Source organism: Dipodomys merriami, unplaced genomic scaffold (assembly GCF_024711535.1).
Source record: "Dipodomys merriami isolate MVZ:Mamm:240054 unplaced genomic scaffold, mDipMer1.0.p SCAF_2, whole genome shotgun sequence".
Taxonomy (NCBI): domain Eukaryota; kingdom Metazoa; phylum Chordata; class Mammalia; order Rodentia; family Heteromyidae; genus Dipodomys; species Dipodomys merriami.
In genome coordinates, this window is record NW_027203381.1 from 111,308,660 (window position 1) to 111,331,243 (window position 22,584).

General features: G+C 39.6%; 1 protein-coding gene across 1 annotated transcript in view; it reads left to right on the forward strand.

Moving 5' to 3' along the window:
- The window catches only part of Map3k7cl (MAP3K7 C-terminal like), a 41,164-nt gene extending 26,150 nt beyond the window's left edge, over window positions 1–15,014 (forward strand). The window contains exons 4-5 of the mRNA XM_070028779.1: window positions 3,695–3,810; window positions 14,095–15,014. Coding sequence (XP_069884880.1) covers window positions 3,695–3,810; window positions 14,095–14,275 — 297 coding nt within the window. The 3' untranslated portion in view covers window positions 14,276–15,014. The remainder of the gene's footprint in view (window positions 1–3,694; window positions 3,811–14,094) is intronic.
- The last annotated feature ends 7,570 nt before the right edge of the window (window positions 15,015–22,584 follow it).

The window sequence follows — 22,584 nt, forward strand, 5'->3', positions numbered from 1 at the left end:
GTTCAGGGACAGTGCCAAGGCCCTGAGTTCAAGTCTCAGGACTGGCAACACACACACACACACACACACACACACACACACACACACACACACACACACAAAACTTATCACCCCCTACCCTTCAGTCTCTGTCAACCTATGAGATAATTTTACAATGTTAAAGTGGGTGGTACAATGGGAACTCTTTTCTTTGCTTACTCTTTCATGTTCTCATGCAGATTGAGGGGCTCTGAACTGGGACCATGTTGTATGTCAAGTTCAGGCAAAGATAAAGTTTGTAGGAGCCAGAGCCTAAAATGACACCTGGTGCCTTGTCAGTCTCTGAAACATTGAGAATGTATATCTTTTTTTGGCTTGTTCTTTTAAAACTCCGACGTCCTTATTTGTGGGAAATCTTGAAAATATTACTATGTAGGTGTAAGTTGCACAATCATCTTGGTAAGAGCTTGATAAGAGATATTGAAAAGCTTCTAAAAAAACTACCAGTCAATTCTCATTCATCCTTAGAAGAATGATCACATTATTTACATATAATAGCCTAAGTTCCCTTCAACTAAGACTATTCAGCTAAAAAATGAACAGAAGAAAAAACTCTCCCTTAATAATAAGGACAGAGTCAGGTGCTGGTTCTCACATCTCTAATTCTAGCTATTCGAAAGGCTGAGATCTGAGGATCTAAATTCAAAGGGAGTGTGGGCAGATAGATCTGATAATGTGGGGGAAGGAAGGAACAAGAAGCCCAGCTAAGTGAGTTGGAGAGGTCCTGAGTTCAAGCCTCCTGTACTGGCATTAAAAAAAAAAGGACTGAAAAGTGAGAAGGAGAGGGAGGAGAAAAATATTCTCCTTAAAATTTTTGTTAATTTTCACTTTTTAAAATTAAATTACAGCAGCAAAGGACATTTCTGCCTTTTACATGACGTTTCTCATCTATATTCCTTTTAGCATGCGAATTCTTGACACCGAGTTTCAGATTCTTTAGGCAATGGCTTCGTTCTCTAGTTGCTATCTAAACTGTGCTGAATATGTATGGCTCACACTGACTCAGGTGGCAAGTCCCATACTGAACTCTTGTTTTGAAATGAGTATGGCCTCTGTGGTGTTCTAAAGGACAGGCTAGGATGTGTAAGCTTATGGCTGCCAGTAGGCAAATCCTTTAGCACGGCACAGATGATTTAACAGCTTGCCTGGGTACATTGCTTTCATTCCCTTGACTGTGATACCTGGCAATTTGCCAGTGTAACAGGTGAAAATTGGTGAATGGGTGGTGATTTCTCGGGCACAGACAACGGGTGCCAGAAGTCTGAATTCCTTTGGCAACAGCTTCATCTCATGGGATGAGTTATATTGTGTACTGCTGTACACTACTTTTCAAGTTGTTTCTGTATGAACAGGGATAATGGTCTCAATCAGCTGAGTTTATACTGTGACTGTGCTTATGAGTAGTAGGGAAGATGTTATAATTATTAGATTTTTACACAAAGTAGGTCATAACAGATATTTCACATAAAGGCAAATTTGGTTCTAACCTACTTAGAATTTTTTACCTCCTGAAATTTTATCTTTAATATAAGTTCATTGTACATATTAGTAACATTTCAGTATGTGTGCACAGCTATTTAGAGTTTGATTTCTATTAGAAGATCTTTACATAGATGACCTGTGATAAATGCAAATGTCATGTTCTTGATCACTCAGATAGTAAAACTTACTTTTTTATTACATCCCAAGTGGTATTGTGAAATATGACACCCACAGAAATCTGTGTCCTTGAAGAATATAAGAGCTACAAATACTAAGAAATTCATTCGTTTTCAATTTGCTGAAACAAAATCAGTGACAGTAAGACCTAGTAAGATACATAGCCTATGCACACAGACTATTAATGAAGGAGTAGAATGAGTCTATTTCAGACTGAATTCATATTTCTCAGATTATACATATTTTTCCATAAGTAATTGAAAAAGGTGGTTGAAAAACTATTTAAAAGATGATTAACTTTGCTGGGTAAGATGGTGCCTGACTGTAGTCTCAACACACAGAGGGAGAGGCAGAAATATCACAAGTTTTATGCCAGCTTGGGCTATGTAGTGACACCTTATTTTTTTAAAAAAAAAAAAAAAAAGGAAAGAAAGGAAAAGGTAATTAACTAGTGTTCATATAATAGTGATTTTTAGTTGCAATTGCTAATGTAGAAATTAGAATTCTAAACTCCCTTAAATTCTAAACTGAATTAAATTTTTAAAATTTTAAACATTCTTTTTGTATTTTTTATTGTCATTATAACTTCTCTACAGAGAAGTTATAGTTATATAAGTCAGGTAAAGAGTGCATTTCTTTTTGGACAGTGACACCCCTTCCCTCGCTCTCTCCCAATTCCCACACACAAATTGTACAGTTCATTTTCAACATAGTATCTAGTATCACTGCTGCATTTGTTCACCCTTTGTCCCTCCATTTCTGTGCCCCCTCCCCCTGTTATCCTCCTAAAGACAGATAAATAAGCAAAATGAAATGATAACACAAAGATCAACAAAAAAAAAATCCTCTTGTTTCAATGTCCTGGAGTTCATTTTGATAAATATTACTTTCTATGATCAGAGGCAGAGAGGCATTGTGTTTTAGTGTTCATCCCCTAAGAGTATCTTCCTCCCATCTCACTGTGTGTGAGTGCCTACAGTCTTGTATAATTTATCATGTCCCACTATGTTTTAGATCTAGCTTTCACATAGGAGAGAACACACGTGCCGTTTGGCTGATTTTTTTTTTTAATAGGAGGTTTTAGGGAGGGGAGGAGGATAGAATGAAGAGAGACTCAAGGGGAGAATACAGTCATAATATTCAATGTGCATCCATGAAAGCAGAGCTAGGAAACGTGAGGGGAGCATGGCGGACTCAGGATATACGGGGCAGGGGAAGAATGGCAGAATGGTGACAGTGCTCAAGATGCAGTACGTCCACGCATTGCCGTGTTGAATTGAAAGTGCTTTGTGCAACTGTTAAAAGAACATAAAGGATCATAAAAAATCATTCAACAGCTCTCCATCTATAAATATCACCATTTTAAAACTGAATTTTTAAAATCTATTCTAGACATAAAACTTTTGCCATGTTGTCTTCTGAGAAAAGGAAAAATGTAGACCTGCTCTCTCTTCAGCCTCATGGTTATGGACAGAGTTCTGTCCTTTCATGTGAGTTTCTATGTTCTTGCGGCAACATCTCTTGGGGCTGGCTTCTTGTCTCAGAAGAGAGCCTTTCTCACATGGTTCTTTCTATTCTGCAAGATGAGATTTTGCTTTGGGCCAGTGGGCTAGAAAGCAAGAGGTAATTGAAGCAGGCAGCTAAAATCCTTCCCCACTACTGCCCTTCCCCAGGGCAGGGTAAAATTTATGAGGAGAATGGCAGACTCATTTTTCTTCCAACAAATGACAGGTAACTGATGTGTAATGGTTTCAGAATTCTGACTCCATTCTGAGATACCCATGGATGTCACTAGAAGATGAATGTAGGGGTGATCAGTTCACCTCTCAATCTTCAGTCAAATGGAATCAGCCAGACTCTACACATGTTGAGTGACCATGCTGTGATTGTGCAGAATACAGTATCTTCCCCTAAAGAACACAAGAAGAATGCTATGTTGGTCATGAATTCTGATACAAGGACACAAACTGATTCGTTCTTTCTGTTGTTTGTGTAGCCGCTACCGCCCTGTCATGATTCCGTGGAATCCATGCAGGTGTTCAAGCAGCACTGCCAAATCGCAGAGGAGTACCATGAAGTCAAGAAAGAAATTGCCCTCCTGGAGGAAAGGAAGTAAGTGCTTTCCCTCTGAGCCCCTTCTGGCAAAATCTGGGGGAAGCGGGGGAGAGAGAATTATGGGAAGAATCCAAATGGCTCTGCTAGTGATTGTTTTTTACTTTTGTAGAATATAAACAAGAACAGCAGGTATGCTTTCTACTCAAAATGGTTTTTTAAAAAAATAATAAGAGGGTTTTGTTAGAGTTTCCTGTGTTCTCTATGAATGTACCCAGGGGCGTCAGGGCATTTTGGGCTATGGGTGGATTTTAATTAATGCTTAAATGGTAGAGTTCCCATATTATATGGAGAGCCACTGGGATAGACTTTTTTTTGGAAACATGTAAATGTATTGGCTGACTAACTGCATTTTATAGTCTTGAGTTTTTATCTTGATACCCTTTATTGCTCTTATAGTTTTGCTGTGGGGAATTATATACAGTTCTATTAATTAGTGGTCTGATTTTATTCACTCATAACTTTCTGTTTCAGAATCCTCATTTTTAATTGTACTAGCTTCTGTTGACGTCTACCCCAGTGACTCCTTAATTTTTTATTTTTCTAAAACATCAGATAGATATCTTGCCAGTTTTTACTTACATATTTATTAGTGAAATCTGTTGATGAATGTTTATACCTCTTGGTAGGTAGCATTTGCCACTAAAAACATGTTAGGTCAAGTGTACCCTCCACCCTGCCCCACTGAATCTGAGGTCTTGTCCATTATGGAGAGAGAGAGACAGAGAGAGACAGAGAGAGACAGAGAGAGACAGAGAGACAGAGAAAGAGAGAGAAAGAGAAAGAAAGAGAGAGACAGAGAGACAGAGACAGACAGAGACAGAGACACAGAGAGACAGAGAGACAGAGAAAGAAAGAAAGAGAGAGAGAAAGAGAGAGACAGAGACACAGAAAGAGACAGACAGAGGCAGAATGTGTGTGTGTGTGTGTGTGTGTGTGTGTGTGTGTGTGTGTGTGTGTGCCAATACTGAGATTTGAATTCGGGGCCTTAGCTTTTTTTCCCCTCAAAGCTAGCACTGTACCACTTGAGTTACACCTCTGCTTTTGGTTTTCTGCTAGTTAACTGGAGATAAGAGCCTCACAGACTTTCCTGCTCTGGCTGGATTCTCAGATCTTAGCTCCCTGAGTAGCTGGGATTACAGGCATGAATGAGCCCTAGCACCTGTCTATTATGTGGTCTTTGAAACTTGTATTTTCTGCTTATGTTAAGAAAAATGATAACTTATGGGTACTACCACAATATTAAAATCAGAGTAAACAGAAAGTGGATAGCAGACTAGCTGAGGTACTTCACACAGCCTTCCAGGACCATGAAGAATTGGACCAGCCTCTACCTAGGTACTCATCTACTCATGTGTGCCTGCAGAACTCAGCTATTTCCTCTTCAATTTACGTGAACTCTTTTTCTAAACATTTGGCTAGCTATGGGACAAAGGGTAAATTCTGATTTTGGTTTTGTTTCGTTCTGAGACAAGGTCTGGCTTTGTAGCTTATGATGACCCGAAACACAATATGTAACCCATGCTTGTCTTGAGCTCTTGTTCTTTCTGACACTTTCAGCCTCATGCTGGGATTATAGAAATGTGTCACCATGTCTGGAAGGCCAAACTCTTTTATTATTGTTTATTCTTTCTTTTACATAAGGATTTTCCAATTTCCTTTTTGTCCATTCTCAGTTCTTCCATTTGGGACATACTGCTTTAACTCTGTGTTCATGCAGTTCTAGGAATAGATCCTACGTACATGACAGACAGTGTTTTACCACTACTCCACATCCCCAGCCCTCTGTCTGGCTTCTTATCCTGGCGTGGCTTTCAAGATCTACCATAGAATGACCATGCATCTCTTCACTACCTTCAGTTGTTCTGGCCTGTTCTGTTTTCTCATGGCAGGTGGTATAGATATATCCTTCATCTGACTTTGCTCACAATACATTCCACTACAAAATAGCCTTTTTCCTTTATGCCTACCCAGACTCAGTCTTACTTAAGGAAGGCTTAGTCCATAGCCATGATCCTAAGGATTCAGTACTTTTCTTCAACAAAACATTTTATTTATTTATTTTTTTGTTGGCCGTGGGGCTTGAACTCTGGGCCTGGGCACTGTCCCTGTGCTCTTCAGCTCAAGGTGAGCGCTCTATCTCTTAAACCACAGCTCCACTTCTGGTTTTCTAGTGGTTTATTGGAGATAAGAGTCTCACAGACTTTTCTGCCCAGGCTGGCTTTGAACCATGATCCCCAGATCTCAGCCTCCTGAGTAGCTAGGATTATAGACGTGAGCCACTGGCACCCGCCCGGCAACAAAACATTTTTGAGGGTACTTTTTGTAGGTTAGCATTGTCAATAGTTATGTTTATTTCCTGCCTTTATGACTGTATTGTTCCTGCAAACACAGGATTTCAGCATATCTTTAGATTCTGATCATTTATTGTGAAGCTATAGATAGGGTTAAATATGAATGAGGATGATTAGACAATTGTGGGTTATAGTATATCCTGTGTGTACATGTTATTTATAATTTATATGGTCTATATTTAAAATAGTCAATATTCATACTAAAGAGATGCTATAAAGATAAAAATTTACACCATAAGAGTTAATGTCTTAATTGTTGCCACTAACACTTTATTGAAGCAGAAATTAATTTTGCAACAAAACTTTTCTTGAACAGCTTTTGTTTTCAAGCAAGATAAATTGGGCCAGATGGATTTGACCCAAGTAATTAGCTCTCCATTTTTTGATGATTCTGGTGAAAATTTATTCCCATCGTTTTATAAAGTGTGGCTGATTATGTTGCCTCTGGTGGTTGGCTGGCATAACTATGCTACATTCTAAGAAAGATGCTAAGTAAAGTGTTTTAAAAGAGACTTCTTTATTGGAGTTGTTCAAGCATAGTCTAAAATTCAGACTCTAGACTGAACTTTTCTTACATCTCCAGAGGAGGTCTCTCTGGCTCAAGTTTGAGAGAATTTGCAGAGGTGAGATTAGAAGAGTTGGTATGATTGTTTGTCATCAAGTCGATTGGATGGATAAAGTAATAGATATTTTCTAGATTATGAGCTCACTATGAGATAAATGCTATGTAAAGATTAATTTCTAGTTTTTGACCAATGATGCAGAGAAATATTGTTCCTACTTTTATCAAAACTTTTTTTGTCTTATAGTGTAAGAGAGAGAGGGGAAGAGAGGAAGAAGGAGAGGGGGAGGGAGAAGGAAATGAAGAGAGAGAGGTAAGGGAAGAGGAAAACAAGAAGGAGAGAGAGAAGGAGAGGGAGGAGGAAGAGAAGGTGAGAGAGAGAAAGAAAGAATTTTACTGAACTATTTTAAATGTTACCAAGGATTCTGATATCCTTAAAGAACTCCTGAGAAGCATGAGACCCTGAACTCAAATGCCAGTATTGCCAAAACAAAACAAGCAAGCTTCTGCTATCATTTTTCCTAGGTCTTTTTCTATGCGAGAATGTATTTTCACAAAACTGCATATATTGCAAAATGCTTAAGTGTTTTACAATTGTTATTATAAAAGTGATGTACAGGGCTGGGAAGGTGGCTCAGTGGTAGAGCGCTTGCCTTGCATGCATGAGGCCCTGGGTTCGAATCCTCAGCACCACATAAGCAAAAAGAAAAAAGCCGGAAGTGGTGCTGTGGCTCAAGTGGTAGAGTGCTAGCCTTGAGCTGAAGAGCTGAGGGACAGCGCCCAGGCCCAGAGTTCAGGCTCCACAACTGGACCCCATCCCCCCCAAAAAAGTGATGTACAGAGGGGTTACAGTTACGTAAGTCAGGTAATGAGTACATTTCTTCATGGACAGTGTCACTCCTTTGCAGCATGCTTTTAAAACATAAATATTATAAACCTTTAGACACAGCTCATAAGCTTTTTGTGTATATAATAGAAATTCACAGAAATGCGATAGAGAGATCTTATAGAATTTAAAATCTATTAATGTGCTTGTCAGAAAATAAAAGAATGTGATCAAATTACAATCAGTTTCCTTTATTGCAATTATTTTGTCTCAGCCAGAAGGGGGCAATCTGCTCATGTGATCTATGTATAAAGTTCATCAGTGCTCTGGTGCTTATACTATTGACTTCAATTATCAGTAAAAAGAGACTTTAAAAAAGTTAGGTGCCTGGCGCCAGAGGCTCACGCCTGTAATCCTAGCTACTCAGGAGGCTGAGATCTAGGATCGCGGTCGAAGCCAGCCCGGGCAGGAAAGACTGTGAAACTGCTGTCTCCAATAAACCACTAGAAAACTGAAGTGGTGCTGTAGCTCAAGGGGTAGAATGCTCACCTTGAGCTGAAGAGCTGAAGGACAGCGTTCAGGCCCAGAGTTCAAGCCCCACAATCGACAAAAAAAAGAAAAGATATATTTGGGGGTTTAACCTCAGTGTTTTTCAATATTCCACCAAGTTGTGCAACCAACTGTCACCACAAATTTAAACCATTTTACCACCCCCAAAAGCAGTGTGTACCCCTATAGAGTCCCTCTCTATTTTTTCCCCCATGCCAGTCCTGGGGCTTGAACTCAGAGCCTGGGTACTGTCCCTGTGCTTCTTTGGCTCAAGACTAGCACCCTACCATTTGAGCCACAGTGCTACTTCCAGCCTTTTCTGTGTGTGGGGAACTGAGGAACCGAACCGCCTATTTTCTGGCTGTATGGATTTGCTCCTGATTTTATCTAGGTAGTCTTTTGTGATTGTCTTCCTCCCTTAGCGTAATGTTTTCAAGATTCATTCATATTTTACCATGCACCAGCACTTCATTCCCTTTGACTGAAATTGTCCCTTTGCATAGATACACATTTGATTTAACCTTTTAACAGCCAATAGGCATTTGGGTTGTTTGACTTTTGGCCCATTTTGAATAATGTGCTTATAAAATAGTTATGGGGACATGTTTTCAATTCCCTATGGCCTGTACCTAGAAGTAGAAATGTTAGACAATAAATGCAAGGGTGTGTGTGTGTGTGTGTGTGTGTGTGTGTGTGTGTGTGTGTGTGTGTGTGTGTGTGTGTGTGTGTGTGTGTGTGTGTGTGTGTGTGTGTGTGTGTGTGTGTGTGTGTGTGTGTGTGTGTGTTCAGGTCTAGGGACTTGAACTTAGGGCTTGGTCTACGTCCCTAAGCTTTTGTGCTCAAGGGTAAAATTCTACCACTCGAGGTACAGCTTTACTTCCAGCTTCTTCTTCTTGATTTTTTTTTTTTTTTGGTAGTTAATTGGACATAAGAGTCTTAGAGACTTTCTTGCCTGGGCTGGCTTCAAGCTGCAATCTTTAGATCTGAGCCTCCTGAGTAGCTAGGATTACCAGCGTATATTATGCAGAAAGCAATTTTGCAGATTCTCAACTTCACCATAAGATTCCTGTAATTGTAGTTCTCTTCCCCATATTATATGATATTGAAGGGAATAATAGCAATGATAACCAGGAAATCAAAGATAAGACCACATCCTATCTAATTACAAGTATTGATTTGGTCTTCATATCATATCTCTGCAAGATATTTCTGAAGCTTGATATGCCATAGTTTAATTGTAAACCACTAATGAATGAACATAAATATGTCTATATAAATAGGTCCTAGACAGGAGACAACAGACATTTTGGCAGTTTTTATTGAATATCTGTACAATTGCTTATCAAGAACATGAAACTAATTTAGAAACCTATTGGTTGCATCTTCATGAGTCTAGTAAAAAAGAAATTATTAGTTACTTTCTCTAATGCAGGATGATTAGACAATCTGGACCATTCTTTGTAGTTACAAAATTAATGTTTTTGTGACATTATGTTTATTTGTTTATTTTTTTATAGGCATGGGGCTTGAACTCAGGGCCTGGGCACTGGCTCTGAGCTCTTTCACTCAAGGCTAACACTCTATCACTTTCAACCAAGCTCCACTTCTGTTTTTCTGGTGGTTAATTGGAAATAAGGGTCTCCTGAGTTTCCTTCCCAGGCTGCTTTGATCCATGATTCTCAGATCTCATCCTCTGGAGTAACTAAGAACACCTGTGTGGACCATCAGGACCCAGCCTATTATATTTGATTATCATTTTTTGCTTTAAACTATGCTCCAGGGCCTAGAGCTCTAACCATTTAATCAGCAGGATGGGCTTTGATAGCTACCTTTTTCTTATTTGCTGCATAACATGTTTAATTTAATGGAGCATTTTGAGTTTTATTTCCTCCTTTTAAAAATGTAAGCTTTCTCTGAAGTACCAATTTCTTCCATTCTTCATTTGGAAAATGCATTTATGGGGAAAATATTTTATTCTAAACACTACAGAAGACCGAAGGACAAACAGGGCCCAAAGAGCATCATGTGTTTGTTGATCCATGACCCAGATTGTCCTTAGCTGTCCCCAATTGGCAACTTTCTTTCCAAGGCCTGTTTTTCTCCAGTGGACTCCATGGTGGGTGCACAGAGCTATCTGTTGAGTATAGGAACATTAAAAATACTATTCTGACTTAGTTTTTCATCCTCTTTCTGATATCTTTTTTCTGATGGTTTCAAACTTATAGAAAAGTTGCTGAGGTAGTATTATAATCTCATAGGTCCTTCCACAATTTATTAATTACTTAACACTTCTCTACTTGTGTTTCATTCTTCCTCAAAAAACTGCTGGGGTGCCAGTAGCTCATGCCTTTAATGCTAGTTACTCAGGAGGCTGAGATCTGAGGCTCGTGATTCAAAGCCAGCCCAGGCAGAAAAGGCTGTGAGACTCTTATCTCCAGTAAACCACTCAAAAAATCAGAAGTGGCATTGTGGCTCAAGTAGTAGAGTGCTAGCCTTGAGCTAAAGAGCTGAGGAACAGTGCCCAGGCCCAGAGTTCAAGCCCCATGATAGACAGAAAACAAACAAACAAAAAACCAAACAAACAAAAATAACTGCTGGGGTTTATTTTGTTTGGCACACACAAACACACATATGTAGATAGATGATGGAAATACATGTATAGACATGAATATGCACACACCATCATGACCTGTGCCCTAAAAGCTTTTTAAAAATATAATTTAATATCATTTCCTAAATGCTTTAGTGAATGTTTGCTAAGAACAAGGATGTTCTATCATTAAGATCAAGAAAGTTAAAAAAATTAAAATTGAGGAAGTTAGGTCCAATTCTACCATTGTCTATATCATAGTTCATATTCAGATTGTATCCATTTTCTACTAACGTCCTTCAAAGGTATATTTTTTTCAGTCCAGAATTACACATTGTACCTACGTGTCTCTTTGGTTTCTTTATGTATGGAACATTTCTTAACATTTGTTGAAGACAGCAGATGTAGAACCTCTCTCAATTCTGACAGCATGGTGTTGGTTGTGACTTAGATGTGGGTTATGCAGAAACCATACAGAAGTCCTTCACAGTGCACACAATGTCTGTCTGTTGCAACAGTAGAGACACCCTCTAGGTTAGAGAGACTTTCTAGGTTCTCTTCTTTGCTAGTACTAGGGTTTGACTTTAGAGTCTTATACTTGCTAAGCAGTGCTTTACCACTTGAGCCATGCTTCCATCCCTTTCTTTGCTTTAGTTAGGAAGGATCTGGGATTTTGGCCTAAGGCCTCCTCCAGGCTCCTGGGTACCTGAGATAACAGGGCATATACTACCATGCTCCAGCTCATTAGTTGGGACTGGTCTCTCTTTTTTTCCCAGGCTGTTCTTAAAATGTGATCCGCTTTGTCTGTTTTCCATCTAGCCGGGATTATAAACATGAACTACTGCACCCAACCTTGTCCATGCTTTTACATGTTTTGCAATTAATGAGAAATTTCTGAGAATACAGTTAACTTCTCATCAGACTTTTAACTATTAGTTTGAGAATCTGGTCTTCCCTCTTTTCTATATTTATGTATGCCTTATAGTGTATATAAGACCAAAATTATTTACAAGTGAATATGTATATGTGTGGAAATGGTTTAGGTTTAATTTTGAAGTTTTTTTTTTTAAAAAAATGAATACTCTTTTTCTATTCAGTACTAACCCATACTGGCATAGTTCAATTGGGTTTGTAGTTAGGATTCTCCCTTGCTCCTAGAAACCCTGATCATCTTCCTGAATACTACTATAGTGCTTTTCTTTCTTTTATTTTTGGTCTGTCATGGGCTTGAGCTTAGGGCCTGAGCACTGTACCTTAGCTTATTTACTGAAGGCTACTATTCTACTACTTTGAGCCACAGCACCACTTCTAGTTTTCTGGTGGTTAATTGGAGCTAAGAGACTCATGGACTTTTCTGCCCAGGCTGGCTCGGAACGCAATCCTCATATCTCAGCCTACTGAGTAGCTAAGATTACAGGCATCACCCAATGACACTTGGCTTGTTCTTTTCTTTATCTTAAATAATATCAGGTCAGTATCTGATTAGATCAAGAGATAAAAGAAGAAAAGTATTTAGACATGAGGTCAACAGTAGTGATGAATAATTATAATGAAGACAATAGTTGCATGCCTTACAAGAGAGGCTAGGTTGTTAGTGCTTTAAACAAGTCTTTATCCCTATTCCCTGAGAATACACTCACAGAACCTCAAGGGCTTTTGAGGATGGAACAGAGGAGTCAAGCTGACTGAGGCTTGGGTCTGAAATTGGCATTAGTATGCCCCGGGCTTTGAATACAACTTCCATACAACATGCTGTGTCTGCACTACTGTTTATCCAGGTCTTTTCACTAAGTTAGCTATGCATAGACATTTTCTTTAAAAATTGGTGTTTTCTGCTGGGGAGACTGGAGGATAATGATGAAAGGGATAATATCAATTGATTGAGATGCAATGTACTTATAGACTTATAGATTGAATGTTAGTTAATTCATTTGTACAACTACTTAAAGATAATAAAAATTAACATCCTCTATGGCATAAGATTTTGAAATTGTGGATTTGATGCATTGGTGTGATTTTAAATATATATATTAAATAAATCCAGAAGTCTTAAATGAATTTTTTCTTAGGAACTAGTATAATTTTCCAATGTGAACATCAGCATTACAGAGCTTTTCCTTTAGGAAACACATGTAGAAGGCTGGCCACCTTCAACAAATAAGTTGAGTGTGGTACCTTACCCTTATAATACTTGCCAAACAGGAGGCATAAGTAGGAAGATTGTGATCCATGGCCCGATCAAGCAAAAGTATGAGAGAACATATCTGAAGCATAAATAAAACTAAAAGTTAATGTGGAAGGAAGCGTGGCTCAAGTGGTAGAGCACTTGCCTAGCAACCCTGAAGCCTTGAGTTCAAGCCCTGGTTTCAAAGAATAAAGCAAAGAAACTCATGCAGAAAACTATTTATCTAAGCACTGGGCTTTGCCTCATCAAGAAGAAAGAAATGTGAAATAAAGAATTAATTTAGGTCATTCTGCACCTAGAATAACCTGGTGTCCTTTGGGTTATCAGGTTCGTGGACTATGTTTGCTCCTTGTTAGGCTTATAGAAGTCTGCATCAATGACTCATTCACAAAGCTTGCTGAGAACTGAGTTTAAGTCCCCTCAGTCTTCTTTCCTAATACTACACAGCATTTGGCACCCAGCGTAAGTGCACCACCTTGTTAACTAGAGCTGCATGACAGAGGTCCTTCCCCTCCCTGAGCCTGCATCCGTGCGTTCAACCAACCATGGGCCCAGCTTACAGTTGGGTGTGCTCTCAGTTTTGGATCATTTTCTAAACTACACAGTACAGCAGCTATTTACATAGCAAATACTTAGTATGCAGCATTGGAAGTGCTTTGGAGATGACTTAATGTAGGCAAGATGTGTGGTTATATGCAGATAAGTATTGGGGTTGGATGTGGAGATTCTACAAGGGCGATTGTGTACAGGCAAGATAAATAAATAATATCTCCAAGAGAAGATTTTTTTAAAGTGCAAATGGACTTCCCTGAGCTCAGATGTATCTGACTCAGAGGAATCAAAGGAAGGTAATTCAGTAACAGGTGAACGAATTATTTTTCCTACAAGACAATATAATGACATAACTCATTCACTATCTTAAACTGTGTATTCTTGTTTTTGAAATGATTTACAACTTTTAAGTACTTGCTGTACTCCTGTTTGGGACTTACAGGATATTCTGTGTATGTTTAGTGTTTAGGGAATGCAATAAGAAAGTAAAGGGACCTAAACACATGTGAAGTTGGAGAAATAAAAGCATGCCATGAGTAGGTAGAACATGGAATGGGTAAAAACATTTTTAAAGAAAGCAAAATGAAATATTCCATTTCTATTGTGTTATTATGGGATCATCTGATTCACTCGAGTTGAATTCTGTGCCTTTTCCTGCGTTTTCAGAAAGGAGCTCATTGCCAAGCTGGACCAGGCAGAAAGAGAGAAGGTGGATGCTGCCCAACTGGTTCAGGAGTTTGAGGCTCTGACGGAGGAGAACCGGACACTGAAGTTGGCCCAGTCACAATGTGTGGAACAACTGGAAAAACTTAGAATACAGTATCAGAAGAGGCAGGGCTCATCCTAACTTGAAATGATTAGATGTAAGTGTAAGACAGTGGTGATTGCTATATACTGGCTGAAAGAATTTATTTTAAAGGGATGGCCAGTAAAACCTATTGTTTCTCTTTATTACCCACATAGCAAATGTCTAGAATATATGTAATCTTCTTTAGGAACATGTGATCACAATATACATTAGGGTGGAGAATGATAAAAATAAAGTATTGACTGACCCCCTCTAAGAATCATGAGCCATGAAACAAACCAGTAAGATTCTCATTGTAGCTGCACATCTGTGCACGGATAAACTTCATGCCTTTGACATTTCAAGTCTGCTCAAATATAAACCGTTGCTATTTCTCTGCATGTATTTATGTTCACTAGAGTCACATGTAAGCCTTCCATGATTGATTGTCCTAAGAATAAATGGTTGCAGACTATAAAAGCTTTCTCATGAAAATATTAGCAAGAAATCATGCTTGAGCCAAAATTTCATTCTCCCGTGCTGACTTTCTGTTGCAATAAAGACACAGAAAACTCTGAAGTTTCTTTACTCCATGTTAACACATGGTGAACATCTCAAGCTTTGTCCTGTGTGTATTTGGGATATGGGGAAAATGGAAGGGTATAGTGTTTGACATTATTTGGTGAGTTCCCGTGCAAACAGAAGTGAAATTAGAAGATTACTTTGTATTGGATTTAAGGATGTTGGATCAGGAATCTAATAAGAGTAAATTCAGAACAAACATATATATATATCCTCGTTCTAGTTATCACCACCATTTTGGTCTCTCATCCAAATTGGTTTCTTTGTTATATGTCCATTTCTATTCATGTAAGTTCTTTTTCATTAAACATGGATCAAAACTGCCTATTTGTAACTTGCTCCTTTTTAACCCTTACGATGGTGGAAGTTGGGACTGCCTACCCTTGTTTAGGGTTTGTTTGCTGTATATGCTAAATAAAAAAAAAACAAAGCCCCTTTTCTTGGCAAGAGTATGAGCTGGGTGCAGTGGCTCATACCTGTAATTCTAGCCTCCTAATCAGGAAGCTGAGATCTGAGGATCGCAGCTCAGAGCCAGCAAGGGCAGGAAAGTTCATGAGACTCTCGTCTCCAGTTAACCATCAAAAAGCTGGAAGTAGAGCTGTGACTCAAGTGATAAAGTGCTGGTTTTGAGCAAAAAAGCTCAGAGATAGTGCCCAGGCCCTGAATTCTAACCCCAGAACTCTCTCACACACACAGACACAACAACAACAACAAACCCAAAACTCAAAACCCAAAATGTATGGCTTCTCATATGGAGCTGTAATACAGATTATGATATATTTGTGCCTTGAGCTATTTGTCCACAAATATAAAAAATAGTTTGTTAAAATGATAGGATGGATAAATGCTAGTGGCTCACACTTATAATCCTAGCTACCAGGAGGCTGAGATCTAAGGCCATCCCTCTTACCTGCAATAAACGGCTTAGAAAAAATCAGAAGTGGTAATGTGGCTCAGGTGGTAGAGTTCTAGCCTTGTGCAAAGGAAATTTAGGGACACTGCCCAGACCCTGAATTCAAGCCCCAGGAGGCAAAGGAGGAGGAGGAAGAAGAGGTGGAAGAGGAAGTGGAGGAGGAGGAGAGGAGGAGGGGGATCTAAAAGAGATTAATGGGTCTCAACTGGGAGTGCTCTTGTCCCCAGAGGGCAATGTCTTTGGTTGTCGCCAGGCCAGGATGAGGGTGAGAGATGCTACTGGCATCTGGAGGGTCCATACTGAGAGTGCGGCTCACATCCTACAAGGCAAAGGACAGTCTCCCCTAACGGCCCAGCAGGTCAATGGCTTGAAGTTCAATGCTCCCTGGGGTAGACCCATCACTGGGAAGTGAAGGCTTACCACGGAAACACATCGCAGTGTCATGGGCTTCTTGCTATGGCAGAGTCTGTGAGGTTCTTTAGGCATCTCGAGTCTTTGTTTCCCATTTGTAAAAATGATGTTTTCTGAAAATCCCAAAATTTCAGTGTTGGGAAAACGTATTAAAGAGGTTTCATGTTTGTCCAAAAGTAAAAAAAAATCCCTGGGAAGCTGGCTGAACCTTTTCCCCCAGTTACTCTGAAGCTTATAAATACTAATATAAAGGAGATGTTGCTCAATAATGTGTACAATTCCAGAGTTAATGGAAAAGCAGGGAAAAGAGTGACTTACTAACCGTTAAGTAAAAGAATTTAGCTTTGGTTACTGCACATTCAAACAGGGTTGCTTGTATTTCTAGGATTTAAGTACTCATGGCCCTTTATAGAACTTGGGGACAGGAAAGAGCTCTGAAATCTTTGGGCAAAATGAAAATACCTGAACAGATGAAAATGTTTGAACAGCGTGGTACTATGCCACAGAATCACTGAGTGAATAATTTTCATATCTTTACTCATCCTGAATTTTTCTGTGTTTCCAAAATATTCACATTCCTCACTCAAAAGCAAGCATTTCCCTGAATACAAGTATTTTTAAGCAGACTTTTATTCACCAGAACATACAAATAGCATGTGATTTATGGTAAGTCAGAGAAAATGATGGGTAGATTTTTTTTTACGTTATTAGTTCAAAGCATAACATTTTTCCTAATTGTATTTACCACTACACATGGTCTCTATAACACACATCATTGAGAATTTATTATCTTCAGGGCCAAGAGTATAGTTCAGTGGTATAGTACTTGCCTAGATTGCACGAAACACTGGGTTTGATCCCCAATGGGACACACACATGCATGTGCACATGCATGTGGGCACACACACATGCACACACACACACACACACATATATGAATTTTCCATCTTTAAATATATTCCAATCTTTAAATATAAAATTCCCACTATTACCAATAATGTAAGGCTATACAGAAGAAAAGCGCAGATATCCTTCTGGTATTAGTATGAAGGTGTTTGCTTTCAAGCTAGAAAACAAGCAAATGTAGCTCATGTTACAGTCTGATTGTTCTTCAGTTGTGGGGCCTGAATTCTGGGCCTGGGTGCTGTCCCTCAGCTCTTCAGCTCAAGGCTAGCACTCTACCACTTGAGCCACAGTGCCACTTCTGGTTTTTTTCTGCTTATGTGTTGCTGAGGAATCAAACCCAGGGCCTCATGCATGCAAGGCAAGCGCTCTACCACTGAGCCCCCTTCCCAGCCCCTTGTGTGATTGTTCTGTTGGAGTATCTCTTCTTGTGAGTCACTTAGTTTGTATAATGACGAGATTGTACTCATATGTGGCTGGCAGTCAACTCTCTAGCTTGCAATTGGCTGAACACATTTCTCCAAGTTTCTCCAAGTCATCCTGGATTTCAATGTATTATTTTAATTCAGTATAAACAAGGAACTGAGAAAGTCCTGGAAATCAAATCCAAGCCACAAAAGATTTATTACACATTGCCAAGAACAGACAGGGCCGCAGCAATAGAGGTTGCAGAAGTGAAAGACACATAGCTGTAAAAATGATTAATCTTGTTGCAGTGCGTGGACCAGATTGTACTAAATAGAAAACGGGGGTCCAGGGAATTGTTAAAGGAAAGTGTAAGAGACCTGGAGTGGTGGCAACTGAAATGAGCTCACAAACAGGAAGGCTAGAGAATTCCTAAGAGAAGCAGGATGCATGGGAATGGATTGCATGAGTGATTTAAACACAGAAGATGAAGAAAAATAACGCTTAATGGGTTCTGTCTGTCACATTATTCCAGGTGCTATGCATAGAGTGTGTTGTTTAATTCTTACAACAACCTGCCAGGTGGCTATAGTTACCCTCAGTCCTCCAAACCAGAAATTGAGGTTACACAATTTGTACAACATTCTCTATTTTATCTGGGATGCAAAATTTCATTCATTCATTCATTCATTCATCCATGCATTCTCCCCTCGCCCCTTTCATTCTGAGTCATTCTGAGTTAAAGATGTATTTCTAAGTCAAGGGGAAGAGAAGCGTGGAACTGGTAAGACTAGGACACGGGAAGCACTCAGTTTCCTTCTCAACTGTTCCCTCTTGGAGTGATTGCTGTGGAGGGAGCCGGCACCCATGTTGGGGAAGGACTGAAGCTGGGCAAGGGACAGGCCCTCAGGTAAGGAGTTGCGACCGTTGACAGTAGCCCAAGGGCTACAGAAGGCTGGGGGTGGCTGGCTGACATCTAGGGGGTCATCTCATGAAACTCTAAGCCAGAACCAACTCTCCTAAATTCCTCCAGGCTTTCAATTCTCAGGGACTTGAACACAAGTTTAAGCCGCTGAGTTTTGAGGTAATTGGCCAATCAACAATAGATGACAAATATGACAAATAAATGGGATAAGTGCCAACAGGGAAGAAAAGATAGCTCCTTTATGAACTCAAGGCAAAAAAGAATCTAACTGAGCTGAGGAGTCTCTCCTACTCCATAGTGACTGACGAGAGAAGATGTGATGGGTGAATAAGAGTTACTGAGGAAAAGTAGGCAGCAGATGAAAGGAATCTAGACAGAGCGAAACGATGGGCGACGTTTGTAGCACAGCCTTGACCGTCAGGCTGGTGTGGCTGAGCAGGAAGAAGCTGATGTCTGAAGCTGCAGACATCAGGCAACAATTGAGTGTTGTTACCTCAGGAATTTTAGCCTTCATCCAAAAAGCAATGAGACGCTATTAAAGGATTTCAAGCATCTTACAGGTGTGACATATTCTCTGCTAGGATGACATGTCTCTGGAGGTTCCTCTTGTAAGATGTCGCGCTTGAAGTTGCTCTTAGAGTGGTGTAAAGGGTTCTATAATACATATTTAGATGGATGGTCCGAAGATAAATAGATGGTTCAGTTGGTCTTTTTTTCCTTCAGTGATGCTTCAATTTGAATTCATGGTCTCCCACCTGGTAGGCAGGCTCCCTGCCACTTGAACTATTTTGCCACTTGTTTTGCATTGGATATGATCAAGGTAGGGTTTTATGCCTGGGCTGGCCTGGACTGGTGTGCACCGTGATCCTCCGGTTTGTGTTTCCCAGTGTTGCTGGGTTGACAGGTGTATGCCATCACACCCAACCATGTGCTAGGATAACAGGTGAGCATTACCCTGCCTGGCCATTTGCTGGGATGGAGTCTCCGAAATTTTTGTTTCATTTGGGTTTGTTTCATCATGATCCTCTGATCTCTACCTTCTTTTTTTTTTCTTTTTGTTTAAATTTTTTTATTGTAAAGATACTATACAGAGGGTTACAGTTACATGAGTGAGGTAATGAGTACACTTCCTCTTGAACATTGTTACCCCCTCCATTGTTTTCCCCCTACCATCCCCTCCCTCCCTCCCTTCCCCGAGGTTCTTTTGTTTTTTGATTGTGATTAAGTGATTACATAATTTCCGGAAATTCACAGTATTGTGGAATAATTATGCTCATTTAAAGTCACAAGTTCATTCTAACTTTCCTGGAGCAAATTGTCTATCACAGTCTGTAATATATAACGGTGCTCACATGTTATATACCATATATGTGATCAGCAGCATGGGGATATTTGGTAGTGGTTCAACCAGATGAGTGGGAGTTCTTTGTTTCTTAAGTCCTGTTAGTTTTGTCATATCACCTAACATTTTGGATTCATCATCCACTTATCAGGGAGACCATGTACTGTTTGTCTCTTCGTTCTTGGCTTACCTCGCTCAACATGATTCCTTCTAGCTCCATCCATTTCCCTGCAAATGCCATTATTTTGTCATTTCTAATGGCTGCATAATATTCCATTGTGTATAGATACCACAATTTTTGGATCCATTCATCTGTGGTGGGGCATCTAGGTTGTTTCCATATCCTAGCTATTGCGAACAGTGCTGCAATAAACATGGAGGTGCATGTGTCTTTGTATATTGGTTCCTGTTGTTCAGGGTAGATGCCTAGAAGTGGTATGACTGGGTCGTAAGGGAGGTCAATCTTTAGCTTTCTAAGGACCCTCCAGACTGCTTTCCAAAGTGGTTGTATGAGTGTACATTCCCACCAGCAGTGTAATAGCGTTCCTCGTTCTCCACATCCCCTCCAGCATTTGTCGTTGGCTGATTTGTGGATGTGGGACATTCTGACTGGGGTAAGGTGGTATCTCAGGGTTGTCTTTATTTGCATTTCCTTCACCACCAGGGATGATGAACATTTCCTCATGTGTTTCTTTGCCATTTTTATTTCTTCATTTGAGAAGTCCCTCTTTAGTTCCCTTGCCCATTTAGTAATTGGTTTGTTGGGTTTGGGAGGGATTAGTTTCTTGAGTTCCCTGTATATACAGGATGTTAACCCCTTGTCTGATATATTGCTGGTAAATATTTTTTCCCAATTAGTTGGTTGTCTTTCTAGCTTGGTTGCGATAGCTTTATCTGTGCAGAAGCTTTTTATTTTAAGGTAGTCCCATTTGTCGAGTCTCTCTCCAACTTGTTGTGACCCTGGGACTCTGTTCAGGAAGTTCCTTCCTGTGCCTATTAGTTCAAGTGTCTCTCCTACTCTGTCCTGCAGTAGTTTCAGAGATTCAGGTTTAATGTTAAGGTCTTTAATCCATTTTGAGTTGATGTTGGTGCATGGTGATAGGCTGGGGTCCACTTTTAGTTTTCTGCATGTGGCTGCCCAGTTTTCCCAGCACCAGCGGTTGAAGAGGCTGTGTTTCTTCCATTGTATGTCTTTGGCTCCTTTGTCGAATATCAGCTGGCTGTAGGCCTGTGGATTTATTTCTGGATCTTCTATTCTGTTCCATTGGTCTTCGGGTCTGTTTTTGTGCCAGTACCATGCTGTCTTTGTTATTATAGCTCTGTAGTAGAGTTTGAAGTTCGGCATGGATAGCCCTCCCATATTGTCTTTATCCCCTAGAATTGTTTTGGCTATTCTAGGTCTTTTGTTGTTCCATATGAATTTTTGGACTGTTTTCTGTATTTCAGTGATGTACGTCATTGGGATTTTAATAGGAATTGTGTTGAATTTGTATATTAGTTTTGGAAGTATTACCATCTTTACTATATTAAGTCGGCCTATCTAGGAGCATGGGAGGTCTTTCCATTTCCTAGTGTCTTCTGCAATTTCTTTCTTTAACTTTTTATAGTTCTCATTAAATAGTTCTTTTACATCTTTGGTTAGGTTAATTCCTAAATATTTTATTTTTGGGGAGGTTATTGTGAATGGGGTCGCTCCCTTTATTTCCCTCTCTTCCTGTACATTATCAGTGTATAGGAAGTCAACTGATTTTTGTGGGTTTATTTTGTATCCTGCTATTTTGCCGAAGTGATTTATGATTTCTAAGAGTTTGGGGATGGAGTTTTTGGGATCGTGGAGGTATAGTATCATGTCGTCTGCACAAAGGGATAGTTTAACTTCTTTCCCTATGCGGATCCCTTTAATGTCTTTTTCTTGCCTTATTGTCCTGGCTAAGGGTTCTAGGACTATATTGAAGAGGAGTGGAGTCAGTGGGCATCCTTGCCTTGTTCCTGATTTTAGGAGAATTGGTTGTAGCTTTTCCCCATTAAGTATAATATTGGCTATTGGTCTGTCATAAATGGCTTTTATTGTTTTTAGAAATGTTCCTTCTATTCCTATTTTCTCCAGAGCTTTTAGCATGAATGAATGTTGAATTTTGTCAAAGGCCTTTTCTGCATCTGTGGCGATAATCATGTGATTCTTGACCTTGGCTCTGTTGATATGTTGGATTACATTTATTGACTTACGTATGTTAAACCATCCCTGTGTCTCTGGGATGAAGCCTACCTGGTCATAGTGAATTATTTTTTTTATGTGTTTCTGGATTCTGTTAGCTAGAATCTTGTTAAGGATCTTTGCATCTGTGTTCATCAAGGAGATTGGCCTGTAATTCTCCTTTTTGGTTGGGTCTTTGCCTGGTTTGGGGATGAGTGTGATATTGGCTTCGTAGAATGAGTTTGGGATAGCTCCTTCCTTCTCTATTTCTCTGAAGAGCTTGAGGAGTATGGGTATTAGTTCTTGTTTAAAGGTCTTATAGAATTCTGCTGTGAATCCATCTGGTCCTGGGCTTTTTTTTGTTGGAAGACTTTTGATAGCTTCCTGTATCTCATTATAGGATATTGGCTTATTTAATTGGTTAACTTCTTCTTTGCTCAGTTTGGGCAACTTGTATTTCTCTAAAAATGCATCCATTTCTGCCCGATTTTCTTCCTTTAGAGAGTATAGCTTTTGAAAGTAGTCTGTGAGAATTGTTTGGATATCTTGGGTACATGTGATGTTTCCCGTGGCATCCTAATCCTATTAATATGGGTTTCCTCTCTTCTTTTTTAAATTAATCTAGCCAATGGGCCATCAATTTTGTTTATTTTTTCAAAGAACCAGCTTTTTGTTTGGTTTATTTTGGTTATGG